Source organism: Epinephelus lanceolatus, chromosome 15 (assembly GCF_041903045.1).
Source record: "Epinephelus lanceolatus isolate andai-2023 chromosome 15, ASM4190304v1, whole genome shotgun sequence".
In the NCBI taxonomy this organism is placed as follows: Eukaryota; Metazoa; Chordata; class Actinopteri; order Perciformes; family Serranidae; genus Epinephelus; species Epinephelus lanceolatus.
In genome coordinates, this window is record NC_135748.1 from 32,276,597 (window position 1) to 32,301,837 (window position 25,241).

A 25,241-nucleotide genomic window follows, 5' to 3' on the forward strand; every position below is an offset into this window, starting at 1 on the left:
AAGAGAGATTTTTTTAGAATTGTTTTATTCTTTTTTATTTATTTATTATTTTCTTATTTTTTTTATTTATCTTTCTGTCTCCCTTTTTCCTAATTTAAGCTTGCTTTATTTATTTGCACCTGTGACTCTTCCCCTTTCGCCTGTTCCTCTCGTTCTAACTCAGTTCCCCTTTTTGTTTTACAACCTTCAACCTTATCAACACACAAAATGCCACCCAACACCGTCAACATACATTATACCAATATGCCTGTGTTTGTCTTTTGTGCTGTTATTTTACACCTGTCTTGTCTCCCACGTAGTGTTGCCCCTGTCATGTCTTCCACTTGTTTTGTACCTGCAACACCTCATTAAGAAAAAAAAAGAATTGGCCTACAAGCTCTTTCCTTATTTTGCACAATGAATGATTACATACATTAAAAATCATTGTATCTAATATCTCCATCTGCTGGCAGGTCATCATGATAAGAGCATGCATGTATGATATGATGTTGATTCCACTACAGAAGAGAATTCATGATCACTAGAATTAGGTGGGGAAAAAAGTGGATACATCGATTTCAGTATCGGTTATCAATCCAATGAGTTGTTACATATCGGCATATGGATATAGGCAAAAAAACTCCATTATCATGCATCCCTAGTTGAATGATTGGTGACCCTCCTCATATATATTTTATCTCCATATAACATGCATATAAGATGCTCTGTCTTCCTAGTGATTTAAAAGATTTACAGGTATATATATTTTTGAAAATGTCTCTTGTTATACATTAAAATTGTAAGAGAGTGGAAAGGGCTATCTCTGAGGTTCAAATTGTGAAAGCAGAAAGGAACATAGATGTTTCAAATGCAGTCTGAATGATAAAAATCCATGCAGCCACTGTGGAGACATCAATGTCAAAAGTCAAGAGAACAGTCTTGCCAACAAACTTTGGGGTGTAGGTTTCAAAGAGTATAACATCAGTAGGCTACAAGCTGTAAGGGAAAACATTGCTGAGAACATAAAATCCTTTGAAAGATCTTAATGAGTCATTTTATAAGGATATTGAGCTTGAGAGCACAGACAGTATACTCCCCCGTGATTTTATGTGATTTTCCTATCCATACTGAAATCACAAAATCTGTACTGCAACAATGACAACACACACGTTAACATTTAAAACCAGAATACATCTTTATTAATATTTTTGAGGTAACAAAAAATTATTTCATTTTAAAAAGCAGCAGGGAATACAGCGCTCGTTCAACATGAACTAAGAAACGAATCACAAACGCAATCTTGCATTCATGAAATAAACATGCGATAATCACTAGTAGTGGCGGTCAAAGGCAGTGTGTGAAAGTGCCGTACTAAAACAAATACATTTTATTTCCTCTGGTGAGTTTAAAAACCAACAAGAAAAAAAAAAGTTTTCAGTCATTTTTAGTAAAAAGTTTTTCTCGACAAACTATGGCTCGTCTTGTGGAATCCTACATGTAAAAATTGGGATGTTTTAATGAGTCGAGGTCTTTAGGGTCGATACAAGTCACTCAGTTTGAGTTTGATGCTGACCCTTCTTCTGTCTTTGCCAATTCTCTGCTCTGGTCCTGACTGTTTGAAATGTTTCATCTAGTAGTATTTCCCTTCGGACACAAACATCTACCACGTCTGCTTGCAGGAAAGTTCAGCAGATCTAAAGGTGTGAGATGGTGTGGTCCCCTACCTACTTCTGACTGGCAGGGCTCTCTGGTTCTTTCCAGAGCAGACAGATTCATGAAAGGCTACGGTCACTTCACAGGTGGAGAACAAAAGTGTGAAGCTTGCAAAGCCTGTGCAGAGGCCATCTGTGGAGCAGCTTTGATGCTCTGTGCAGTGGCAAAATCGAAAAATGGTCAACAACGAGAAGTCCCCCAGATCTATCTCCCTTCTGGATAACACACTGACAGATGTGACATAAAACACTGTGGTGATCACACAGAGGATTCAGCCGGATTGTAATACTATCGCTGTCATGTAGCACCCTCTACTGTCTGTTGTGAGACCTGCAGCATGTCCATGCGGCTCTGCAACTCAGCCAGAGGCAAGGGGGGCTTAATACTCTGTGACTGCAGCTGGAAATTCTCTATCAGCTCCTGAAATGACACGGAAATGAGAACAAAGTGAGCAAGAGGAAAGAATCAAAGGGGTCAAATCGCTGGTAAAAGAAATCATTTCCAAGTTATTCATGATGACAAGGACGCAGTGAACCCTCACCGCCGGCAAGGCCAAGTTTGTTAGCTTCTTCCAATGAGATATGACCTCTTCCTCGCTCAGGACTCCTCTGTCGACCAGCTTCCTAACCAGGAACAGGTAGTTGTTCCACTAAAAAGACAAGAGAAGGTATTACAAAAGGTTAAAGAGAACAGAGTCACCTCTCATGTTGGATATCTATTTCAGATTCTCAGTGCAGCAGGCAGGAAAGCCATTAGTACACCATGGCTAAAACCAGAAATACCTACAGGTGATCATTAGATTGACATTATTGATAATATATTACAATGGAAAGAATTACTTCCTCTATCAGACTGAAACAGGACAAGTTTTTGAAAAGACAGAAAAGTTGTGATTGTGTACATTACACCTGTACGACCATCATTTGGTCAGTGTCAAAGATTCTTACCCTTCTTTGTACAGCTAAGAAGCACTATAAGAATGAATACATTGTATGGACCTTGATATAACTCAATAAAAAGAGGACATCGCACCCCACCCCTGAGACTTAACAACACTCAAAGAAAATAACAGTCACAAAAAGGTTAATTTTGAACAAAAAATGGCATCAAACATCTGTTTTCGGGGAACTCAGGCTACACAGAGCTGAGCAGAAAGCAGCCTGATGGTTTCCTTACCAGCAGATATCAAAACGTCAAATAAATACTCATTAAAGTGTCCAGGTTGGATGTCAGCTTTTCCTAAAATAGAAGTATTAAATAAGAAAGGTATTTTTATGTTAAAATACCTTCCAGTATTTTGTGCACCTCAGACCAAAGCTGACTTATTACAGTGCACTCACAAAATATATGCCAGTGATTTGCATCCTGGCTTCAGCACAATCTCCATCACTTGGGAGCCTCTCCTGTAGCATGTGCTTTCTGCTTTGGGTACTAAACAGATATATGAATTAGTGCACCTCCATTGAAAGCTGTAATAACGACACCATTCCTCCCTTAAAATCTCAGATTTACCCTAATTTCCCCATTTATTTTTGAAAGTATTCTGTGGAATGGGATTTCTTTGGCATAAAACCATTATATCGTCACTTGCGGTTCATTACGAATGGACCCACGACCCATTTTTGGACCACAACCCACCAGTTGGAAATGACTAATCTAAGGCATACCCTACTTTATCATCTATTTTACTTTAAATGGGACGATGGTGTACAAAATGAACATCATGGTGTATTGAAGAAGACTTGAAACTAGCAATTGAGACCGTAAACACATTAGGAAAATGTTTACTCAAGTGAGAAGTTGAGTCATTTTCTCAGACCTCTATACAATTGAATGTCTCTTTGAACTTGGTGGAGTCGCCCCCTGCTGGCCATTAGAAAGCATGCAGTCTATGGTTTTAAATCAGTAAAAACACTAGCACACCTGTTGCTTTTAATCCTTGATCAGTAATAGTAAAAGTATGTGGTGAGGTATTTGAGGGGAACATCCTATAAACAGGTAAAGGCAGAAGTATTTTCAGCAGCATCAAAAGTACCTCAGTGTCGCTGGCCTTCAGCACAGCAGTGACCGTGAGCGGGGTGAAGAGCAGGTGGAGGGGGGCGAAGGAGCAGCAGTCTTCTTCCCACAGCTCAGCAAGCTGCTCCAGCAGTGCTCTGACAGGAGCCTCTGATCCTGAACCAGGACCCACAACAACCCCATCACCCTTGCTGCCCTGTGACTGAGACGGCACCGGCAGCTCTGCTGACACTGAGCAGAGACACACAACAGCCACTTAGACACTCTCTCACACAGTACATCAACTGGATTTTATGTTGCTATTAAGCAGTTTACAAGTTAAACAATGAACACACTGTGTTTCATAAAGACATAGTTTCCCTGTAATTATGATTCACAGACCCTCTTACCCAGTTTGCAGGCCAGTAGGACAGTAGTGTTCAGTAGCATCTGCTCTGACACCCCAGATGAGAACTAGGTGAAGAAACAGGAGACGGAGTGTGATGAATACTGGCAACAATTGGTTAATTTACTACATGTTTTTTCTTGCATTTGTGTACCTTTCTGCAGGCTAGTGTGTCGCACACTCTCTGCAGCAGCGTTCGGATCTGATTGGCATTCAGCAGCTCCTCGTCAGTCCTTGGGCCGACTGCTATGCTCAGCAACTCCTTTATTAAGAATCAAATTAAAGCAGAAGTTCAGACAGACATCAGTCACTTTTACTTCAGTGAGAAGTAAGGTTAATTATCTTATATTTCATTTCTGCAGTGTCATGACAAAGGAAAATTCGATGGGTATTTTTGCAGAATAACTCAACAGTGAAGTTCTGTGGAAGTGCCTCAACATGTTTTTGCAGAAGCTACATTTCCTCTCATGCCGGCGTACCTTCATCTCAATGAGGATGTCAGAGGGCAGTGAAGCGCTGTGGTTGCAGTGTGGAGGGCAGGATGTCACTCTCTCGCTCCCCTGTTTCCTCTTGGGAGTCGTCGCCTGCTCCTGGGAGACCAGCTCCACCACAGCGCCCTCCGCGTTCCTCGAGTCTGGAGTCGCCGGGCTGCCCGCCGCCTTCATCACGCGATCATACCGGTTCTTCCACTCTCGTCTTATCAGGGCTGATAAGAAAACAGAAGGAAAATCTTACATGGGTGTCTTTAGGGAACCTTAAATCGGAGCACTGGTTTCTTTTTTTCTTTTTCATCCACAATGGCAGTGATGTTCTGTAACAGGATCCCAGCAGCACCAAGAGGTTTAAGGTTCAGTGCTTTAAAGGATTCATAGCAGGGTTTTTATTGTTTTAGTGTGTATGCTACATACAGTATCATGCTTTTTTCCATGCCTCCATGAAAGCCAGTAGCTGCCATCCATTATGACATGAAAATCAACTTGTAGCAACATTAAAAATGGATTCCACTGATCCAATACACCCGATTGTTTTTGGCCCGAATACTGACCTTATTATGCAGATCAGGTAGTATCCATGACATAACCAACTCACATTTTTGAGTGAAGAAATTAAATGTGTGAAAAAAAGAACACTGGTATAGAATCACAGCTTGGTTTTAGGATCCTACATGTCAGAATTAAACAGAGGTGTTACATCCAGACTTTATAATGGTTTTATGTCAAAGAAATCCCATTCCACAAAGTACCTTAAAAATAAATGGGGAAATTAGGGTAATTTTTAGATTTAAGGGAGGAGTGATATAGTTATTAGAGCTTTCAATGGAAGTGCACTAATCTATCTATATGGAGAGAATTGGTACTTTAGTACCCAAAGCAGAAAGCACACGCTCTCAAGTGCTGGAGATTGTGCTGAAGCCAGGATGCAAATCACTGGCATATATTTTGGGAGCACCCTGTAATAAGACAGTTTTGGTCTGAGGTGCACAAAATACTGGAAGGCATCTTCAACGTAAAAATACCTTCCCTATTTAACGCCTTTATTTTAGGAAACACTGACTTTCAACCTGGACACTTTAGCAAGTTTTTATTGGACGTTTTGCTATCTGTTGGTAAGAAAATCGTAAGACATTGCCTGCCTTCTGAGTGCCTGGTCTCCTAACCAACTTAAAAAATAATGTACTAGAATGTCTCCCAATTTGATAATGTTTATGCTTGTTACACATCCCTTTTTCACAATGTAAAATAGTTAAAAAAAAACTTTATGGGGTACACAGTGTTGAAAATAGGATAATGAGAAAAGAAGGTCTTAAGTCACACTGTTTAACGAGATTTATTTTTCAAAAGATAATTTTTTCAGGCTTTTGCCTTTAATTGACAAGAGAGAGTGAAATGGGGGAGTGAGCGAGAGTGGGGGGATGACATGCAGCAAATGGTTGTGAGACGGAGTCGAACCCGCGATCGCTGCAGCAAGGCATCACCTCCGTATATGGGGCGCCGGCCCTATCCACAACGCTACCAACACCCGTCACAAATTCCTTTTAATGCCACTAATTTTTTGATGCACAATCAACGCACATACGCTTTGTAATTGTGAGAATCCCGTAGTTTGGGAAATCAGGAAGCGATGCAGCAGTAACATTGTGGATGGCAAGCAAAGACAAACCTGTGTGAGCGGAAAAGGAAAAAGAAAGGCATCTTTTCAAAGGCAAGTTCAGCTTCAGAGCCTGGTAAGATGATTCTCTACAAAGTTATTTGCGTTTACTGTCGGTGTGAATCAATGTGTACATTTAGAACAGATAAAAAATGTGTGATTAATTTGCGATTAGTCACGAGTTAACTATAGACAATTATGTGATTAATTGCAATTAAATGTTTTAATCAATTGACAGCCCTAATATACATACACACCGATCAGCCAAAACATTAAACTGTTGGCTGGTCAAGTGAATAACATTGATCATCTCGTTACAGTGCAATGTGCTGCTGGGAAACCTTGGGTCCTGGCATTTATGTGGATGCCACTTGACATGCACCACCCACTCAAACACAGCTGCACACCAAGTATTGCCTCTCATGGGAAAGACCCTCTCCAATGGCAGCTCTACCATGTCAAGGCATGAACACAGAACCTCTGGGGGTGTCCTGTGGTGTCTGGCACCAGGGCGCTGACAGCAGATCCTTTGAGACCTGTCAGTTGTGAGGTGAGGTACTGGCAGGTCCCACAAATGCTCCATCAGATTGGGATCTGGGGAATTTAGAGGCCAGGTCTTGAGCTCATCGTCACGTTCCTCGGGTCGTTCCTGAGCAGTTTTTGTGGTGTGGCATGGTGACTTTTCTTGGTAGGCGTAGTGCTGTTGCCATGAGGGGGGTGTACTTGGTATGTTACAATGTTTGGGTGGGTGGTGCATGTCAAATGGCATCTACATGAATGCCAGGACCTGAGGTTTCACAGCAGAATGTTGCACCGTAAAAAGATGATCAATGTTATTCACTTCTCCTGTCAGTGGTTTTAATGTGTAACCATGTAACTGGTTGTCTGCTTGCAATTAACACTTTAATAATAAGGGGAAAAAAAGAAGCACTGCTTGGTATCAGCAGACATCCTGTGGTATTTGAATCCAGACCAATCCCAAAAAATGGATCAGTACTTCCCTGCATTTAACTGTAAACTGACTTGTTTTTACCACAGTTAAACACATGCGTGGTGCATTAAGCAGCTACCTGTGATGTTGGCGGAGAGCCAGCTGCATGCCTTCTCTGTTGCAAGACGTTTGGTGATGTTTTCAGACGTGGTCAGTACCTGTAGAGAGTAAGTACAAGATATGGGAACAACAGATACACACATACAAGATTCAAGTATTGATAAGAAAAATAAGGATTTACAGACTTGGTTTGACACAGATTACTTTACAGGGGAAACTCGTCATATCATGTTTTTAGAGGACTTACAGCAGGAGAGGTCTCGTCTGGGAGCAGGATTCGTATGGCCTCAGGACTCTTTTCAGAGCAAAATCTGCAAAACCACAAAGAGATCACCACAAAGAAATAAAAGCTAACAATGTGTGACGAGGAACCCAGAAAGTAAAACATCTTTTTCCAACAATCAAATGGCAATTCACTCACACAGGCATACAACAAGTTAACATACTACAGTTTGCCTGTAAAGAAGCTGTCGTACCTGGTGGCTCTTCCCAGGGCCTCCAATCCTGCGACACACAGCTGAGCACAGATGGTGTCATTCAGAGTTGAAGAATTTGAGTTTGGTGACTTCAGTCCATCTTGTAGCATCTTCTCACCTCGCTCCACCAGCTCACTCACTAATGTGGCCCTGTTGAGGATCCCCAAATACACATGAATACACACACGTATATCTACACAGGCTGGTGAATTCACACCAGTCACAACCTAGGTGCTGGCAAATCGGTTGATACTAACTTCATGTGCTTGACAGCGTTGGATCCAACTCTTTCAGCTACAAACTCCACGGTGCGACGCAGCGATGGAGGCTGGTTGTGGAAGAAGGCTTGCTCGAGGTCCACCTGTCACATGAAAGTGAATGACTTTAATACTCGCACACACAGAAACACTTCAGTTTTGTCATTCTACATTTCACTCCACTGCCTCCCCCGCTGACTCACCTGTAGTTTCTGCTGCGACCTGTTGGCGCTTGGCGTATCCTTAAGCTCAGCAGAAGTGGGGGTGATCTTGCGGATAATTCCTCCACTCTTGGCTGCGCTTCCCGACACAAAGGCAGCGAGGAGCTTACGGAACTCACCTGGAGCGAGAACAATGAGGCAGAACATCAACACACAGCTTAATGAAGTGCAGCTGCTTTGTGGTGAACAAATATGCGTATAGATCAATGTTATTTTAGCTATCCAGTTCTAATTAAAAGCCTTTTACCTCTTTGATTACACAACAAAATATACATGTAAAAATAAAAAAGTCAACAATGGTAAATTGTATTTTTATTTTATTTATTTTCTATTTATTTATTTATTTTGATTTATAATTGATTGGGTTTTACTTAGATTTTTGTATCACTATTATCATCTCTCATCTGTATTTTATTTTATTTTCATCTTTATTATTTATATTACTTTATTTATTTTTAGTATTTTTAGTATTGTTGAATGTACTTTTATTTAAATAGTCTTTTTTATTTTTTTTTACTTTATTTTTTTAATTTTACTGTGTTTTATTTCATTTGTATCCTTATTAATTTCTATTTTTCATTTTTTGTATTAGTATGTTGATATTTATTATTTTTTTATCAAGTCTTTTTTCACTTAAATTCTGATTATCTTCATCTTTTTTAACTTAAATTTTTATCTTTATTACAACCTGTTTTATTTGTATCTTTTACTCATTTCAATATTTTTTGCCTCTTTTACTATATCTGTTTTATTTCATTTTTCTCATTTATATCTATATATATTTTTGTATTATTATTATTATCATTATCATTATTATTAATAATAATAATAATACATTTTATTTGGAGGCGCCTTTCAAGTCACCCAAGGTCACCTTACAGAGCATTAGTATGTTCAGATTAATTTATATTATTATTTTTAATCAACTTTTTTCTTACCTTAAATGTTTATTGTCTTTATTTAAACCTGTTTTATTTTAATCTCTTTATTCGTTTTAATATTTCTTGCCACTATTAACCTATCCTTATTAATATATATTTTGTATTCAGTTTTTATTAGTATTTTCATATTTATTATTAGTAGTGGTAGTATTTTAATTAAGTCTTTTTTTACTTCGATTTTTATTATTACTATTACCACCCGTTTTATTCCTATTTATCTTATTTTATTTTTATTTCTATTTTTCAATAAAAAAAATCTGTAGTATTTTATTATTATAGTTACAATTACTGTTGTTTTAAATAAGACTTTTTTCAGCGTAAGTTTTTCTTATCACAATAAGTATCTCTCTATGTCTCCATCAATGTATGAAGATATCAAAAAATAAATAAATAAAAATCAAAAATGTGCCCTTAATGCCTGAGGGGACATGTAAGATGTCTTTCCATGTTCCACTCACCAAGAAATGGACAACATGTATAGAGCAGCTGCTGATCCACCAGGAGGATGCAGTCCTACAATATAAAAAGAGAAACCTCAGCATACATGAAAAACCAGCAGTGGTCATTTTTCACACAAACAGCTACTTATATGCATATTTCACTTACAAGCCCCGCAGCAGTCGTGACGCCGTCCTCCAGCTTCGCTACCTCAGTGAATTCGCTGGTGAAGAAAATGTCCTCAGGAATCACTGGGATCTACAGAAGTCAAAAAACACCAAGTTCAGTTACACAGAACTGTTGTGTAAAAATGAATATGACTTTCAGACAAACACAAAAGTGAGCTCTGCAACGATTCGTGTTCTACTAATCACATCACATTATACAAAAACAAATAATATCCACAAGTTGAGTCTCACCTGGAAAAGCCAGCCCAACACTGACACCATCAGCAGCTTGTTCAGGTAACACACTTCTTCACACCTGCCCAGCAGCATCCTCCTGCATGCATAAAATATATTTAACAAAAAGGACAACAAGAGGTCAAACATCACAAAAAGAAAGACAGGAGCGTTTGTATGTATCAGGTTCTTAAGACATGTTCCTGATTTTTATGAGCTTTAGATATGTTTTCAAGTTAAATAATTTCAGTGTGCAAAAATATTTAACCTTAAATACACATTTTTACATTTTAAGGGGAAAAAACTCTATTCAAGAGAAGACCATCTATAGAAAATTATCAGTATGAGGGTTGCAGTGGTATGGGATTTTCAAGGTATGATAACCATCTCAGGAAATTTCACTGTTTTGCCATATTACACAATTATAATCATCAGTTTAATGACCCTTAAAGGACTGAAAACAGAAGATTTTTTGGCTGAACATACACTTTTCTTTAGTGGAAGTATGTGTAAAAAGTCTGACAGCCAAGGAGGAAAGGAAATGCGCATATGCAGGTGAGATTCTCTATACTGTTCCATTTTTTTCCATATCGTACATACGCAAATAAACATGTTATGATAGCCAGTGATTTTCATACCCAGTATACTGCTGCAACCATAATCAGTACAGTATCAGCGGAGTTCTGTTGGTACCACAGAAGTATGTTTATTTTACACCAAACAATGGCTGACCGTTCTCAGACAAATGTTTACAGTATAAATGTGCAGAAATGGAGACAGACCTGTACAGGAGTAGCAGTGTGCCCAGTGCAGTCCTGTAGCAGGTCAGCAGAGGACCAATAAAGTCCAGCATGGAGAGGAACTCCACCAGCCAGGGCACTGTCAGGATGGTGCGCCTCCTCTTCATACTTTTACTCAGCACAGCGCACACGTCCAGCACTGGAACACTCTGACAGACCAAGACATTGTTTTAATTAAACTAAATGCCCGGCAGTAAATATTTATTTATTTTTCTGGACCACTGATGGTTTTGACTGAAGAGAGGAACATTTTAGAGTTTTACCTGCTGTGTTTTAAGCAGGCCACACAAGTTAGTTTATAAACTTTTTTCTTCTCCTCACCTTGCTGCGCAGGGCGAGAGCAGTCTCCTGTATCTCCCTGGACGGTCTCTCAGATGTTTGGTAAGGCAGAAAGGAAATGAAGCCCAGAAACTTAGCCAGAAGACGCGCAAGGAGGAGCACAGAGGTGAATCGCTGCTTCTCATCCTGATGAGGTAGATGGAACACAGAGACAAGGGTTTGTATTTAATAAATACCAGTGTTTCCATCAGATTTGTCTTCTCTGAAGCTGACATCTACGTGACGTTAAGAACAATCCAGGCTGAAATCTTTTGCATGCCGAAAAAGAATAACTGGTTGTAAAACTAGCTTGATGCAGACTGACAGGGCACTTGAATCTGTGACACTGACATTTCAATAACAGGAATTTGTCTGACTCTGAAAGCATACCTGCTGCTCCATGTCACCGTCTCCCTCCTCCTCGGCCTCCCCGATGGAGGCGGGAGGGCTCTGGATGGACACCTCATCCAGCTGGAGGAGCTGCTGACACAGGCTGTCCTGCAAGTGCTGGTTCAGCTGACAGCTGGTACACAGCGTGTGAGATGTGTTAGATCACACACAGACAGCAGACACTAAAAGCTTTTGGGAAGTTGTCGAGGAAAATGTTTAATTTGGTTCAAAAAGGACATCTACCGAATGAAAAATACGCTCAGAAAGGAAAATTACTGCTGTTATTAAAAGGACATAATGAGTTATTATCAATTGGGATAACTTCAGAGCTACATAAGCCAGTTAAGGTGTAAAGTATCTTGTGGTTTTTGCTTACCAGCTCGCTGTCTGCAGGAAATCCCTGAAGAACTCCTGGTGACCAGGGAAGGATGGAGGAGGGCAGGGGCCGACAACTCCATGAGGCTGAATGAGACGCTCCTCAAGGCGCTTCAGACGCCCCAGGCTGTCGGCTCCTAGCATGCCTAGCAGGTCCGCATCGGGAGTGTCCCCAGGAGAGCTGTTCACACGGGGGCCTTTACACATCTGGGAAAAAATGTAAGGGGTTTTGTGTCAACTGTGTTTTATAGGCAACACCAGGCCCCTAATGTCCAGGGCTGGTACCTGCAGTTATCGTACAAGGTAGTTAATAACATGTCGGGCAGGAAATCCAAAGTGTGGGATCATTTTGAGAAGGTGAAGGACGAACCCAAGGTGATATGTAAACTCATCTTCATTGGTCGACTACAAACATGACGTATCATCTGAAACATGGAAGTAGCTACATGCCCATTAGCCGACAGCATCATTAACAGGCGGCTCGCTCAGTGTGTGACGTGCACTTGTAGATAAAATATAGGCCTATATTAATGAAGGTTCATTAGTACGGTTTTGTATTTCTCTGTAATGTATTGTAAACATGTGGGCGACTAGCCGACTAATGGCTCTAAGTGACGACTGTTGGTTCTTAGTCGGGGGCAGCCCTACTTCTATTTAAAGGAGAAATGTTATCACTGCAGACGAAGGTCCATTTGACATAAATATAACTCTGTACTGAAGGTGTGATTGATGTGCCACAGTTTACCTGAACAAGCTGTTTCAGGAACAGACGAGCAAAATGGGAATGGTTTCCTGCAGAGGTCAGCTGACTCATCATTCCTCTAAAAAAGAAGATGGAACAATGAAACTCACAGAGAGCAAAAGCAGATCAGATAGGTGGATGGAATTATACCTGAACCATAAACTAAAAACATTAAAACGTTAATTGGACTTGCCTTATCCTACTGCCGAGAGCAGCATCAAAGCTCCACCCCTGCTCTTTGTGAAAGTCCTCCCATTCTCGTAACACCTCATAAAAAATATCCCTGAGAAAAGAGCAAAAACATCAACACAAACATGGTGATAAAGTCTAATTCAGCAGTTCTCTTTCATAGCATTCGTTTCGTGTCTCACATTGGGAACGCCCTCGGCGTGACCTCGTCAGAAGCTCCTTTTACATTACGCCAGCCAGGATTGGCTGGAACTAAGCACGTCGGTGTCAGGATGGGTGGAGACCCTCCCCCTATAAAGGGGCCTGACACTGCGCTGCACGTCATTCAAAAACCTCTTCTCGCTACGAGCAGAAGTTCCAACCTCTCTCGAGCTGACTGTTTCTCCGTGACCTAGCTTAACTGTCCACAGACACGAGCGAAAACTCGGTCACCGGGCGCTTTGTTCACGAGGCAGTTATCCGAGAGCTATCGCTATCTGTGGAAAGTAGCAATACTTCGACAGCTAGCATAACCGAGTGGCAACACTCAACCCTACGGTAGCAATACCACACAAGTAGCAATACTTAATCACACTAGTGCTAGCCTCACCTGGCTAACGCACAACGGAGTCGCAACACTCCCGCTGTATTTCATCCGGTGCCCGCTTCTCCTAAACACACCAGGCTAGCAGTTGCATACCATACAGCATAGCTTCACAGCTAACAAATCCCGCTAGCTTCACAGCTAATAAATCCCACTAGCTTCACAGCTGACAAACCCTGCTAGTGACCATGGCTAACGCCAATGCTTCCACTAAAGCAGAGGAGAAAACGCAGGTGCGAGCCTGCCCTTGCGGGAATAAGATTTCGAGCGGAGATACTCACCCGATGTGTGTGATGTGTCTCGGCCTGAAACGTGCCCAAGCCGCCTTTGAGTCCACGGAAGAATGCGCACACTGTGAACTATTCTCCCTCAAAGTGCTCCGTCGCCGCCTGGCTCGTCAGACGAATCTGTCCGGCAGCGACCCGGTCTTGGCTTCCACATCCGAGGCTTCGGAGCTAATGGATATGGCTGTGGCAACAGCTCCAGAGCCCGAAGCTGGTCCGAGCTGGGGCAGCCAGCTCAGCCTCACCGGCCCATTTTCCCAGGAATTAGACGGACCCGGCCGATTTTCTGGTGGAGAGGGCAGAGGATGACTCGGATGATGGGTCGGAACTCCTCATGACTGTCGAGGATGACGACAATGATTCTTCACTGGGACTGTCAGGCCGGGTTGCAAAACTCCAACCCTCAACAACAGCTGTGGCGGGAGACGGCTCGTCTTCCCCCGCTGTGGATTTGGACTTGCAGGACGTGTGCAAACGTGCCGCTGCCAAGCTCAACATCCAGTGGCCCAAAGTCCAAGCTGAGGTGATGCGGTCCTGCTACAACAGGAAAAAGTTGCCAAAAGTGAAGAGAACAGGGAAACAACTCCTGCCTATCTTCCCAGAGTTGCTGGAAGAACTTGCTGTCTCCTGGCGCGACAAGCCATACAGAGAGAAGCATCCTGTGGCGGGCAGTTCCATGCTTGACTGCGAGGGGATGGAGAGCCACGGTCTCTGCAACATCCCTCCAGTGGAGCCCGTGGTGGCGGCTCACCTCCACCCGAAAGCATCCCTGTCATCACTGGGGCCTGCACTCCCATCCAGAGCGGATCGTTTCCAGTCCAGCCTGACAGACAAGGCGTACAAGGCGGCTGCACTGTCGGCGCAAGCCCTGAACGCCACCTCCCTTCTGATGGCGTATCAAGTCGAGCTGGAGGAGGAGATGACGGCTTCACCTCACCCCGTGTTGTGGGAGGAAATGTGTGTGATCACTGACCACTGCCTTCACCTCCACAAGGTGGCCATCCAGTCACAGGGCAGAGCCATGGGGTTGATGGTGCTACAGGAGAGCCCACTGGCTTAATCTCACCACGCTGTCAGCCAAGGAGAAGGAAGATCTCCTCGACACCCCCATATCACCCAAGGGCCTCTTCGGCGCGGCGGTCACGTCCATGCAAAAGAGGCGCGAGGAGAGAAAGAGGGAAGACGAAGCCCTGAAGCTGTGTCTGCCGAGAAGGGCACCCACTGCCACCCTCCCGGCTCACCGTCAAACTAGGGCTGCACGGTATATGCGGTAGACGGTAGAAATGATATAAATTTGGCCCACGGTAGAGATTTGCGCTCTACCGTCCTATCGTCGATGATGTCATCGCACCTGCCTCAGTGTGAAAATGGCTGCGAGCACAGAGACAGCGGAGCAAGAGGAGCTGGTTCACGTCCGTGATCTAGCATAGCACGTGCAACATGTGTTGCTGGAGAACTTGTGAGTGAGTGAGTTAATGTCTTATGAACAGCGCCGGACTTCTCAGACTCTTTTAGCGACTTACCGCTCAGAGGGAACTCATTCAGTGTCTCCTCTGGCAGCAGCACAGCGTCTCTCGCTCTCCTCTCTCGCCGTGCGCACACGGGAGTTGGTTTTCGGCAAAAGAGTTTGTCATAAACCTTTGGTAATGTAAACCTATGTGACGCTAGGGGCTCCACAAAAAAACTCCATATGTGAATGTGTGATAGTTGTGGTATCATAACAGCCTGTCACAGGTTACAGCGTGATGATTAGAGGAGAAATGGCAGAGCATAAAGGTCCAGGTGGAAAAAACACAACTCAGTCATTTAGGATTTTGCTAAAAGAAGGAAATTACCTTTTGATATAGATCCCAGGGGACATTTTGCACCATAAAGTACTGGGTTTTAATTTTGAGTTTTGAGATCTGCATTCTGCACAATAAATGCTCTAAAAAATACATTATATCTTTGCTTTTGTTGTTTTTTTTTATCAATTTAGCTTTGCTAAGGGACTACAAAACCCATTCAGAAACACTTCTATTATAACTTTTACACTTAAATTTATACCGCGATATATACCGTTACCGTGAAGGGATTCGATTTATACCGTGATATGAATTTTAGGTCATACCGCCCAGCCCTATGTCAAACCTTTGCCCAGGCTGTGGCACGGCCTCCTCCCACCTTCAAAATCCCCAAGTTGCTCCAAAGGGTCCGTGGCAGAAGAAGTCTTCATCCCAAGAGGGGACTCTGCCCGACCGGCCACCCCCCACCTTTACCCACGGGGTAAGGAGGAGGAAACGGCAGGCCTGATAGTTCCAGATGCGGCCAGCGAGACAGCCCTGTTCCCCCGGTGGCGCTTGCCCCAGCAGCTCCGTTCACGAGCATCGCCACAGAGCCCAGTTCTGTTCAGCGCATGGACAGCGGGATGTTCGGCCCGGCCCAGCGCCCTGTGAAGAGAAGCAGAGACAGTGTGCAGCAGGTGGAAACCCTCTGCGGGTCCCAAACATGTCTCACAAGCACTTCTCATTGTTGCAAAACACTAAAATTGTCCCAACTGTCGCATCCAGGTCGAGTGCCGAGGGCGCAGTTAAAAACAATGAAAAACAAAATAAATCCATTGTTGAAAAACAGTTTGGTCACACATTTTACGGAGGGAGGGAGTGATCCCTCTCTCAATAAACAACCGTGCGGTGAACGGCGCGGCTCTTACTCCGTGTGACAGACGAGCCTGTCAGCCCGCTGACACTGAGAGCAGAGAGCTGGTCAAAATGCACAGACTCAGAGTGGGTTTTGAGAACATTAAACAGAGGATACAGGCTGCAGTTTGCCGTAACGCCTCCACAATTCAGGGGAATAACCCAGTCTCAAGCCCTAGGCGAAGCCACTCTCTTCCTAAGAGAGGAGATTTCCTCCCTGCTAGAGAACAGAGCAATAAGAATAATTCCTCCCAAACACACTCGGAGCGGGTTTTATTCAAGATATTTCCTGGTCGCCAAGAAGGGGGGGCGCGGCATGCGTGCGATTTTAGATCTCAGAGATCTAAACAAGCACCTCAGGAAATAAAAGTTCAGGATGTTAACGCACGCGTCCCTGCTGCGTTTTCTGCGTCCGGGCGATTGGTTCACTTCAATCGATCTCAAGGATGCATATTTTCACATCCCAATATACCCACCTCACAGGAAATATCTCAGATTTTCCTTTCAGGGGACATGCTACGAGTATCTAGTTCTCCCCTTTGGTCTCTCATTAAGCCCGAGAGTATTTGTGAAATGCACAGAGGCAGCTGTGGGACCACTCAGGATCCGAGTAGCCACGTACATCGACAACTGGCTTATTGCGGCATCTTCCCGCCAGGAGGCAGCAGATCACACAAGGTTACTCACAGAACACCTGGTGGATCTGGGTTTCAAAATAAATCTGGAAAAGAGTGTTCTTCTGCCTTCTCAGAACATCTCCTTTATAGGCCTGTTTATAGACTCAGCTCAGGCCAGAGTCAGGCTGACTGGAGAAAGAATGCAGGCACTCAGAGACTGTTTAGCCCTTTTTCACAGGGGGAAGTTTGTGTCTCTCAGGCTTTGCCAAAGGTTGTTAGGGCTGATGGCATCATCCCTGGTGGCGGTACCCATGGGACGCTTGCACATGAAAGGAGTGCAGCGCTGGGTGGCCTCACACAGGTTAGACCCACACCATCATGGCTCTCACAGGGTGAGTCTTGGTGAACTGTACAGCAGCACTGGCCACTTGGAAAAGCGCAGGCTTCTTGACCCAGGGAGTGCCTATGGGGGTTGTTCAGTGCAGAAAAGTGGTCACAACAGATGCCTCTCTGTCAGGCTGGGGAGGCGTGTTCAAAGGGAGAGCAATAAACGGGACCTGGGATCCTCACATGCGCTCATCCCACATAAATTACTTAGAACTGCTGGCTGTTCACCTGTCACTGAAACACTTCCTCCCTCTTCTGAGGGGACATCATGTGTTAGTCCGGATGGACAACACCACAGTGGTGGCATATATCAACAGGCAGGGGGGCCTGAGATCCCTTCAGTTACACACACTGGCACACAGACTGATAGTCTGGTGCAGCAGACATTTTCTGTCCCTGAAAGCCACCCATGTGCCGGGGACACTGAACCATGGAGCAGATCTGCTGTCCAGGGGAAACCCTCTTTACGCAGAATGGAGACTTCACCCAGACGTAGTGAGTCTGGTTTGGGAGCGTTACGGCCAGCCAGCCGTGGACCTCTTTGCAACACAGGAGAACACCCAGTGTCCTCTGTTTTTCTCACTGCGCGATCAGAGTGCACCACTGGGGGTGGACGCACTGGCTTATCAGTGGCCTCGGGTTCTCTTGTATGCATTCCCCCCGATAGCATTGATTTCCTCGACCCTAGTCAGGGTGAGGGAGGAGGGTCTGTCGATGATTCTCATAGCTCCCTACTGGCCAACGAAGCACTGGTTAGCGGAGATAACACAGCTCCTCCAGGGGGAGCCATGGCCCTTGCCAATACGCAGGGATCTGCTGTCGCAGGGGCGCGGGGAAATATTTCATCCCCACCCAGAGAGGCTGGCCCTGTGGGCTTGGCCCGTGAATGGCTCAATCTACAGTCTGGAGGCCTTCCCCCAGGCGTGATTGAGACTATTCAGAGTGCTAGGGCTCCCTCAACGAGGTCCCTTTATGAGAGCAAATGGTCGATTTTTGAGAAATGGTGCTCAAACACACAAGAAATTCCCTTTCAATGTTCTGTAGTGGTGATCTTGGCTTTCCTACAGGACATGGTGGACAAAAGGATGGCCTTTTCCACCATTAAGGTGTATTTGGCGGCCATTTCGGCCTGCCATATCGGCTTTGGGGGGAAAACTGTGGGACAGCATCCCCTGGTCTGCCGCTTTATGGAAGGGTGCACGTCGCAAGCTTCCTGTTTCTAAACCATTAGCACCGTCCTGGGACCTCCCCATGGTGCTGGATGCCCTTTCAGCCCCACCTTTTGAACCACTAGATCAGGTGGACTTGAAAATGGTGGCTTTAAAGACAGTGTTATTACTGCCTCTGGCCTCAGCTAAACGCGTGGGTGAGATTCACGCTCTTTCAGTACATCAAGAATGTACAAAGTTCTCTGCAGGAAATACAAGGGTGACCTTACAGCCTAACCCAGTGTTTATGCCTAAGGTGTTGGGGTCATGTTCCCCTATTGACCTTGTATCCTTCTATCCCCCGCCTTTCTCCTCAGATGAGCATCGGCGGCTACACATGCTGTGCCCGGTGCGGGCCTTACGCATCTACATGGACAGAACTGAAGGCTGTAGAAAAAGTGACCAGCTTTTTGTGTCTTGGGCAAAGAATCAGGTGGGGAAGCCAGTCTCTAAGCAGCGGCTTTCTCAGTGGATTGTAGGGCTATTGCTTTAGCTTATAGCGCCAAAGGGGTGCAAGCACCAGAGGGTCTGCGTGCTCACTCTACCAGGGGTCTCTCCACGTCCTGGGCCCTTTTCAGAGGGGTCCCCATTCAGGAAATTTGTGCCGCAGCAAGCTGGGCCTCTCCACACACCTTCGCCAGGTTCTACAGGCTTGATGTCACAGCTTCTTCTCTGGCCCATTCAGTGCTTGGTTTGGCCAAGCCCTAGTGTGGCTTATTTCAGGGCGGTTAGTCTTGACACTCTGACAACATCTGCCCAGCAATCCGGGAGTCAGTATTTTCCCAATGTGAGACACGAAACGAATGCTATGAAAGAGAACTTTAGGTTACTTGCATAACCCCGGTTCTCTGAGTAGCATGAGTGAGTGTCTCACCAGACCACCCTCCTTGCTCATTCGTAGCGAGGAAGAGGTGATGTTTTTTTTTTTTTGAATGACGTGCAGCGCAGTGTCAGGCCCCTTTATGGGAGAGGGTCTCCACCCATCCTGACACTGATGTGCTTAGTTCCAGCCAATCCTGGCTGGCGTAATGTAAAAGGAGCTTCTGACGAGGTCATGCCGAGGGTGTTCCCAATGTGAGACACTCACTCATGCTAGTCAGAGAACCGGGGTTACGCAAGTAACCTAAAGTTTCTTGCACTCAGCCTGTTTGTAATCCTGAACTCTCTCCATCTGCTGCACACTTCCTCTTTCAAACAGTTTTTACTGGAAATGTGGCAAGAGGGCAGCTGTGCAGAACATCAAAGAAGCTGTGAAATACCTCTGTTTTTTAAAGGTGTGGAAGGCCTTGTCGCTGCCGAAGTTGGACCGGTTGTCGGTCGCAGGCTGGAACGGGACCGAGTGGATGAAAGTGGAAACAGATGGAGAGAGCTGGAAGAGATGGAGGAATAAAAACAAGATGGTGTATAGTTCAGACAGATAATGAGCATTTTAGTGAAACCAAATATTAGAATAAGTAAATGAAGTGGCATCTACAATATATTAACATTAATAGGGCTGCAACTAAAGATTATTTTAATCAAATTAATTAATCAATCCATCCCGAAGCGTTCCCAGGCCAGGTGAGATATGTAATCCCTCCAGCATGTTCTGGCCTACACTGGGGCCTCCTTCCAGTAGGTCGTGCCCAGACCACCTCTAACAGGAGGCGTCCAGGAGGCATCCTGATCAGATGCCCGAATCACCTCAACTGACCCCTTTCAACACGAAGGAGCAGTGGCTCTACTCAATATCAAGTAGATCAATTTGACGTCTATCAACTAATTGGTGCAGCTCTAATAAAAACCACAATGAAACAAAGATAACTAATCTAAAACAGGTGCTGTCTTACAAAAACATGGTGTATGATAGTACTAATATTTTATTATATTCAGTAATACTCAGAGATTAGTAAGTATTTATAGAAGCACAATACAATACAAGTGAGTTACCTTGGCTGTGCTTCTGTCTTGGGCCTGTGTCAGACGGTCCCTTAGATCTGGAGAGAAAGACGCCACTCTTTCATTCTCTGCCAGCAGACGCAAAGTACACTTGTCCAAATGAGCCACCAACCTGACAAGAGTACACACTTAGGGAATCAGCTCAAGGAGACTGGAGGAGCAGCATCATTTAAATAGGAAGCTGTGTGCTGATATATTCATGTCAATAAAGAGGAGAAAATTTAGGAAAGATGTGGCATAAGGTATAAAACAACTCACTGAAACTGATTCTCCAGAACCTTCACTGCAAAGTACACACAGTTGTGTACTTGTCTCAGGTAACATCTCTCCAGGACGTCTGAAAACGTGGGGAAAAGGAGGCTTTATCTCAATTTCAGTTCAAAGAGAAGTGAGAAATTTCCTACTACTTTAGGATTAAATCAAAAATAAACACATACCTGAATTCATCGCACACAGACTGTCCTGTTCATCATCATCATGAGTGTGAGGAGACCGAGACGTTAGCAGCTGCACCACAAAGAAGAGCTCCAGGAAAATGTTTGGCACAAGATTTTCTGTAAAACAAGATACACAAACAAAATCCATTTATTTAACTTTTTTTAACTTACATACATTTGTCTACTTACTAATAAAGCATGTGAACATGTTTAAAGTCTGACTTCTTAATTATTCACAGTTTTATTTATTCACAATATCATATTACTGATTTATATATTTTGCTTTATTTAATTATCTGAGGAAGAATTGATACATAAAAATATATTTAAGTTAAACTTTTTCCTCCGCAGTTTCCTTGTGTAGCCTGTTAACGCCGCCCTGTGGTCACTTACCAGAAATGCAGGTACAGTACAGCTCTGCAAGGAGATCCAGTTCCAAACAGAAAGTGACTTTGGATGGTTCAGGACACGGTGTCTGCAGATCTGGTGTAACTTTAGATCCCATCCTAAGCCCTGACTTGGTCGGGGTGCAAGGGTCCAGAGAGGACGGCAGAGGAGAGCCGACCTGCTGAGCTCGCTTTGTCCTAAAAACAGGACATTTCGGATTGAGAAACAGCAGAGGTAAACAGAGGTGAAGAGCAAGTGATGCTGCGGTGGAGCCAAAAACAGCAGACACTATTATTGATAATAATAATGGTGAAATTTAAAAAATAGATATTGTAACATATGTGTAGAAATCTGTAAAAGAATACCATGTATAGAGTGTTAATTACAAAGAAAAAAATGTGTGTACTGTTTGCATTGCTTTGGTTTTATTGCTACATTGCACATCTGAGGTGTTTGCACTAATATAATACTGCACAATATTTTTTAAATAAAGGTAAAACTCCTCAAAAGAGGTCGACTTTCACGTCAAAATAATCATTCTGCATGTGCACTTACTTTTCCCTCTTTAGAAGCTCCCTCTCTTCCTGTAGGCTCAGTGGACTGCCTGCTGTCATCGACCCCTCAAGTGTCTCTACAGCTAAGGAGGGACTATTAGATTCACTGAATGGGGTGGAGGTGAAGCAGGTCTTTGGTTTGGAATGTGGCCGCTCCGCACTGACTGGCGTTGGGTTTATTCTTCGTGATGGTTTGGATGCCCTAAGGGATAATGGAAACTATTAGACAAAGCTTTAAAAAAAAAATCAGTGTTGATTTTGTTTAGGTGTTAGGAGTTGTTTGGACTCACGCTGGTGAAATGGGGGACGATCCTACAGGAGGGAAGTCCTCCAAGTTGTTGAAGTTGAGCTGCCCCACAGATGGAGGTGAAACCTGCTCGCTTATCCTACTGTTCCCTCCTCCTCCTCCTCCTCCTCCTCCTCCTCTACCGAACCGCCTGCCCCCGCTCTCCCACCGTCCTGTATCATCACTGTGATGCCCTCCACGCCATCCTCCATATTTCCCTTGTCCCCCTGCTGCCATGCTGCCACCACTTCTCCTGCGGCCCTTCTGTGACTGGTAGCCGGGGCTGTTCTGGAGCTCAGGAGGAGAAACCATGTAGTCCCCCAGACTGATCCTCTGACCAGACCGGCGCTCAGAGCCTGCAGGCCTGGGGACGGGGCTCCATCCTGTGCTAAAGGACGGGCTGCTGAAGGCATTGAGCCCACTCAGAGAGTGGGACCCTGACTGACCGGCAGCATCCCACTCAGTTCCAGGTGACACTGAGGGGGCAGGAGAGAATAGCTGGACCCTGCTGGCACTACGCGAACCAGCTCCACCACCACCTCCACCTGACCTGCAACCCCTCCTGTCAGTGAAGGTCTGTGTCTGTGCTGCAGGTCTGGGGCGGCTGGGGGTCTTGGCTGGCGTGGCAGGGCCATGGGTTAACGCTTGGCTGCTCTGTTCTCTCAGGAAGTTTAAAAGAAATGGGACAAATTCTTGTTTGTGAACTGTCACTCCAGGTTCTCTGAATGCCAGCCTGTCTCCATCCTGTTGAAAAGATAGACATAAGTGCTGGAAAAATGGACTGTGACAAATGCAGCATTTATAAAGCTGAATTGACTGATTATAAATGCTATTAAATCCACGATGAAGCAAAGGTGGAGAGCAACTAGGTCAGTACAGGTTTTGCTGGACAGCTTCAAGACATTTCCACAGAAAAACAGCCTGTTGGCCTAGCTAACAATGTGCTGACTAATTTCCGCCAAGCTGCACAGCCCTCCTCATATATTATTAATAATAATAACCGCAGCAAACAGCCATGGTAAGCTGTGATTCAAAGATACATTTTGTGGAAGTTGACGCACCGTCTCGCCTGGAGTCCATCCCATCCAGGCTACAGCTAACCTAGCAGGCTAACTTAGCTCTCCAGCTAAAAGTTTTGTTTACACTCGGTTGCGGGATATGTCATCTCATAAAAAACGTTAAACGAGGGAACGCTAATATTAGATGTTTGATTCATGTGGCTTGTAATCGTTTCGGACCTACCTCTTCTTTCTTTAGCCAGCCCAAGACCGTTTTAATGTCCACTTTCTGTAAGAGAAGCGATTCCAAAAGAGCCGCCATTCTGCTGTGGGTGAAGGACTGAGGAGAGGGGGGCGGGGCCAGCGTGTGCGCAGGCGCGTCATGCGTATGACGTGTGCAGTTCAGTGCAGCTGACAAAACCTGACAATCTTTTTCATTATAAGATGTTTTTAAGGGTTTAGAGCAGTGGTTTTTAACTCTTTTAAACTTTTTTTTTAATTTTTAAACTCTTGTTTGTTTGTTTTTAAACATCTTATTAAAAAACTGCATGAGGACACAACATTAATGTTATACAGTGTGCACAGGTTCGGTGTTTTTGTAGCTTTTTTATTTTTTGAGATTAGAATTGACTGAATATTGACTGGTATTGTTTTAGTTCAGATTCAAATAATAAAAAGGAGGGTTTATGATTGTAAAATTTTGACTTATGAATGTGAGATTTTGCAAGTAATAGAGTCAAATTTTTGTGTCGCATACAACCATATCCCCAATACCCTTTAGTCCTAGGCCGTGCTCGTTGGGCAGACTGTTTCCAGACAGTTTAATCCTGCCTAGGAAAGAGAAAATGGCTGAATTATGTTTGCTACAGGCAAGGCATTCAATTACACACTTTTAGAAGAATGTGAGTTGCCCTTATCTTGGCTGTTGGTTGATTTAACAGCGAGTTTGGCCCTTAAAAACTCACCTATTTAGCAAGAAATAGGGCTTCTGAGTTTATTGATATTTAGGGAATGTGATAGTGTATGTGACATTAAAGATCCTTTGGAAATGTAAGGTTCAAAGGACACAAACTAATGTGAGGATAGTGTGCTGTACCTGGTCCTAAATGTGTGTTAAATTCTATCTGTTGGTTTACTGCTTTATTCTGACTATTTATTTTTATGTATGTAGGTGTTTCTTTAATGATTATGATTTTTATTTTAACAATTATTATTGCTTTTTTATGTATAATGCCATATGTTCTAACTGGGAGGTGGGTCTTATATGTTTGTCTAACTTGTTAAATGTTTAAAATCAATAAATATATGTTTGATGATAATAGTGATCATACTGATTTGCTTTGGTAGAGGGGCGAGTACAAATGCGAAACAAAGCATATTCATAAGAAAGGGAAAATTCAAAATCGATATACTGGGAATTTAAAAAAACAGACATCTTGCCAAAAAATACAGGAGCTGCTGATGAATCATCTTAAAAGTGACCTCCCTCACATTATTTTTAATAAGATATTTAGAGGGTAGGCACCAGATTTTCCTCCAGTTCAGGTTTGATCTTAGTGAGGATGTGAGGTTGCTAGGTGTGATGCATTCTTTCAACAGATGTGATTGGCTGACACAGACACACCCCTTTGTGAGCCTGCAAGGTGTGGACACCCAGTGGAAATGAAATGAACTTCTGACTGTGAAAGTGATGTCACTGTTGGTGTGATCACTCTGCTGATGGAAGGTTGAGACAGACTCAAGTCACCACAGCTGCCATGTTGTGTTTTTCCAGTTTGCCAAATATCTTAGTGTTCTGATTTTATTTCTGGTATTTCAGCATTAGGTGAGAAATGTGTGCATATACCTAATGAAATCAACCACACCTACTATCTTGCACAATCCTGTAAGTGGCATTTTATTTATTCACTTTCATCCAGTGTTTGGAGAATATTTCTCTCACCTCTTTGTGTTTCCACCATTTTCTCCTCTGCACAAGAGACTCTGAAGCCTCTTAAAACTCCTCCTCCCTGCTCCTAACAGTTTTCCACCTTAGGAGCTCTAT

The 25,241-nt window shown here is 43.8% G+C and overlaps 1 protein-coding gene across 1 annotated transcript; it reads right to left on the bottom strand.

The window, feature by feature from the left end:
* Positions 1-1,149: 1,149 nt before the first annotated feature.
* cdan1 (codanin 1) lies at positions 1,150-23,540 on the bottom strand. Its single transcript, XM_033643508.2, has 28 exons — positions 23,442-23,540; positions 22,204-22,943; positions 21,915-22,115; positions 21,366-21,556; positions 20,973-21,089; positions 20,794-20,872; positions 20,527-20,647; positions 19,857-19,966; positions 12,845-12,934; positions 12,655-12,730; positions 11,911-12,116; positions 11,535-11,667; positions 11,148-11,291; positions 10,809-10,975; positions 10,045-10,126; positions 9,794-9,883; positions 9,646-9,700; positions 8,229-8,365; positions 8,026-8,129; positions 7,769-7,918; positions 7,540-7,603; positions 7,312-7,390; positions 4,573-4,799; positions 4,248-4,355; positions 4,098-4,161; positions 3,728-3,939; positions 2,234-2,341; positions 1,150-2,112 (listed from the first exon to the last, which is right to left on the bottom strand). The coding sequence occupies exons 1-28, from the start codon at positions 23,517-23,519 to the stop codon at positions 1,990-1,992; spliced, it is 4,056 nt and encodes a 1,351-aa protein (XP_033499399.1). The 5' UTR covers positions 23,520-23,540; the 3' UTR covers positions 1,150-1,989.
* Positions 23,541-25,241: the final 1,701 nt, after the last annotated feature.

Coding starts and splice junctions, on each gene's coding strand:
- cdan1 (XM_033643508.2), bottom strand. CDS start 23,519: ATGGCGGCTCTTTTGGAATCGCTTCTCTTACAGAAAGTGGACATTAAA. Junction 21,557..21,914: donor GAGCTTCTAAAGAGGGAAAA/GTAAGTGCACAT, acceptor TCCTGTTTTTAG/GACAAAGCGAGCTCAGCAGG. Junction 11,668..11,910: donor TTCCTGCAGACAGCGAGCTG/GTAAGCAAAAAC, acceptor GCTGTGTACCAG/CTGTCAGCTGAACCAGCACT.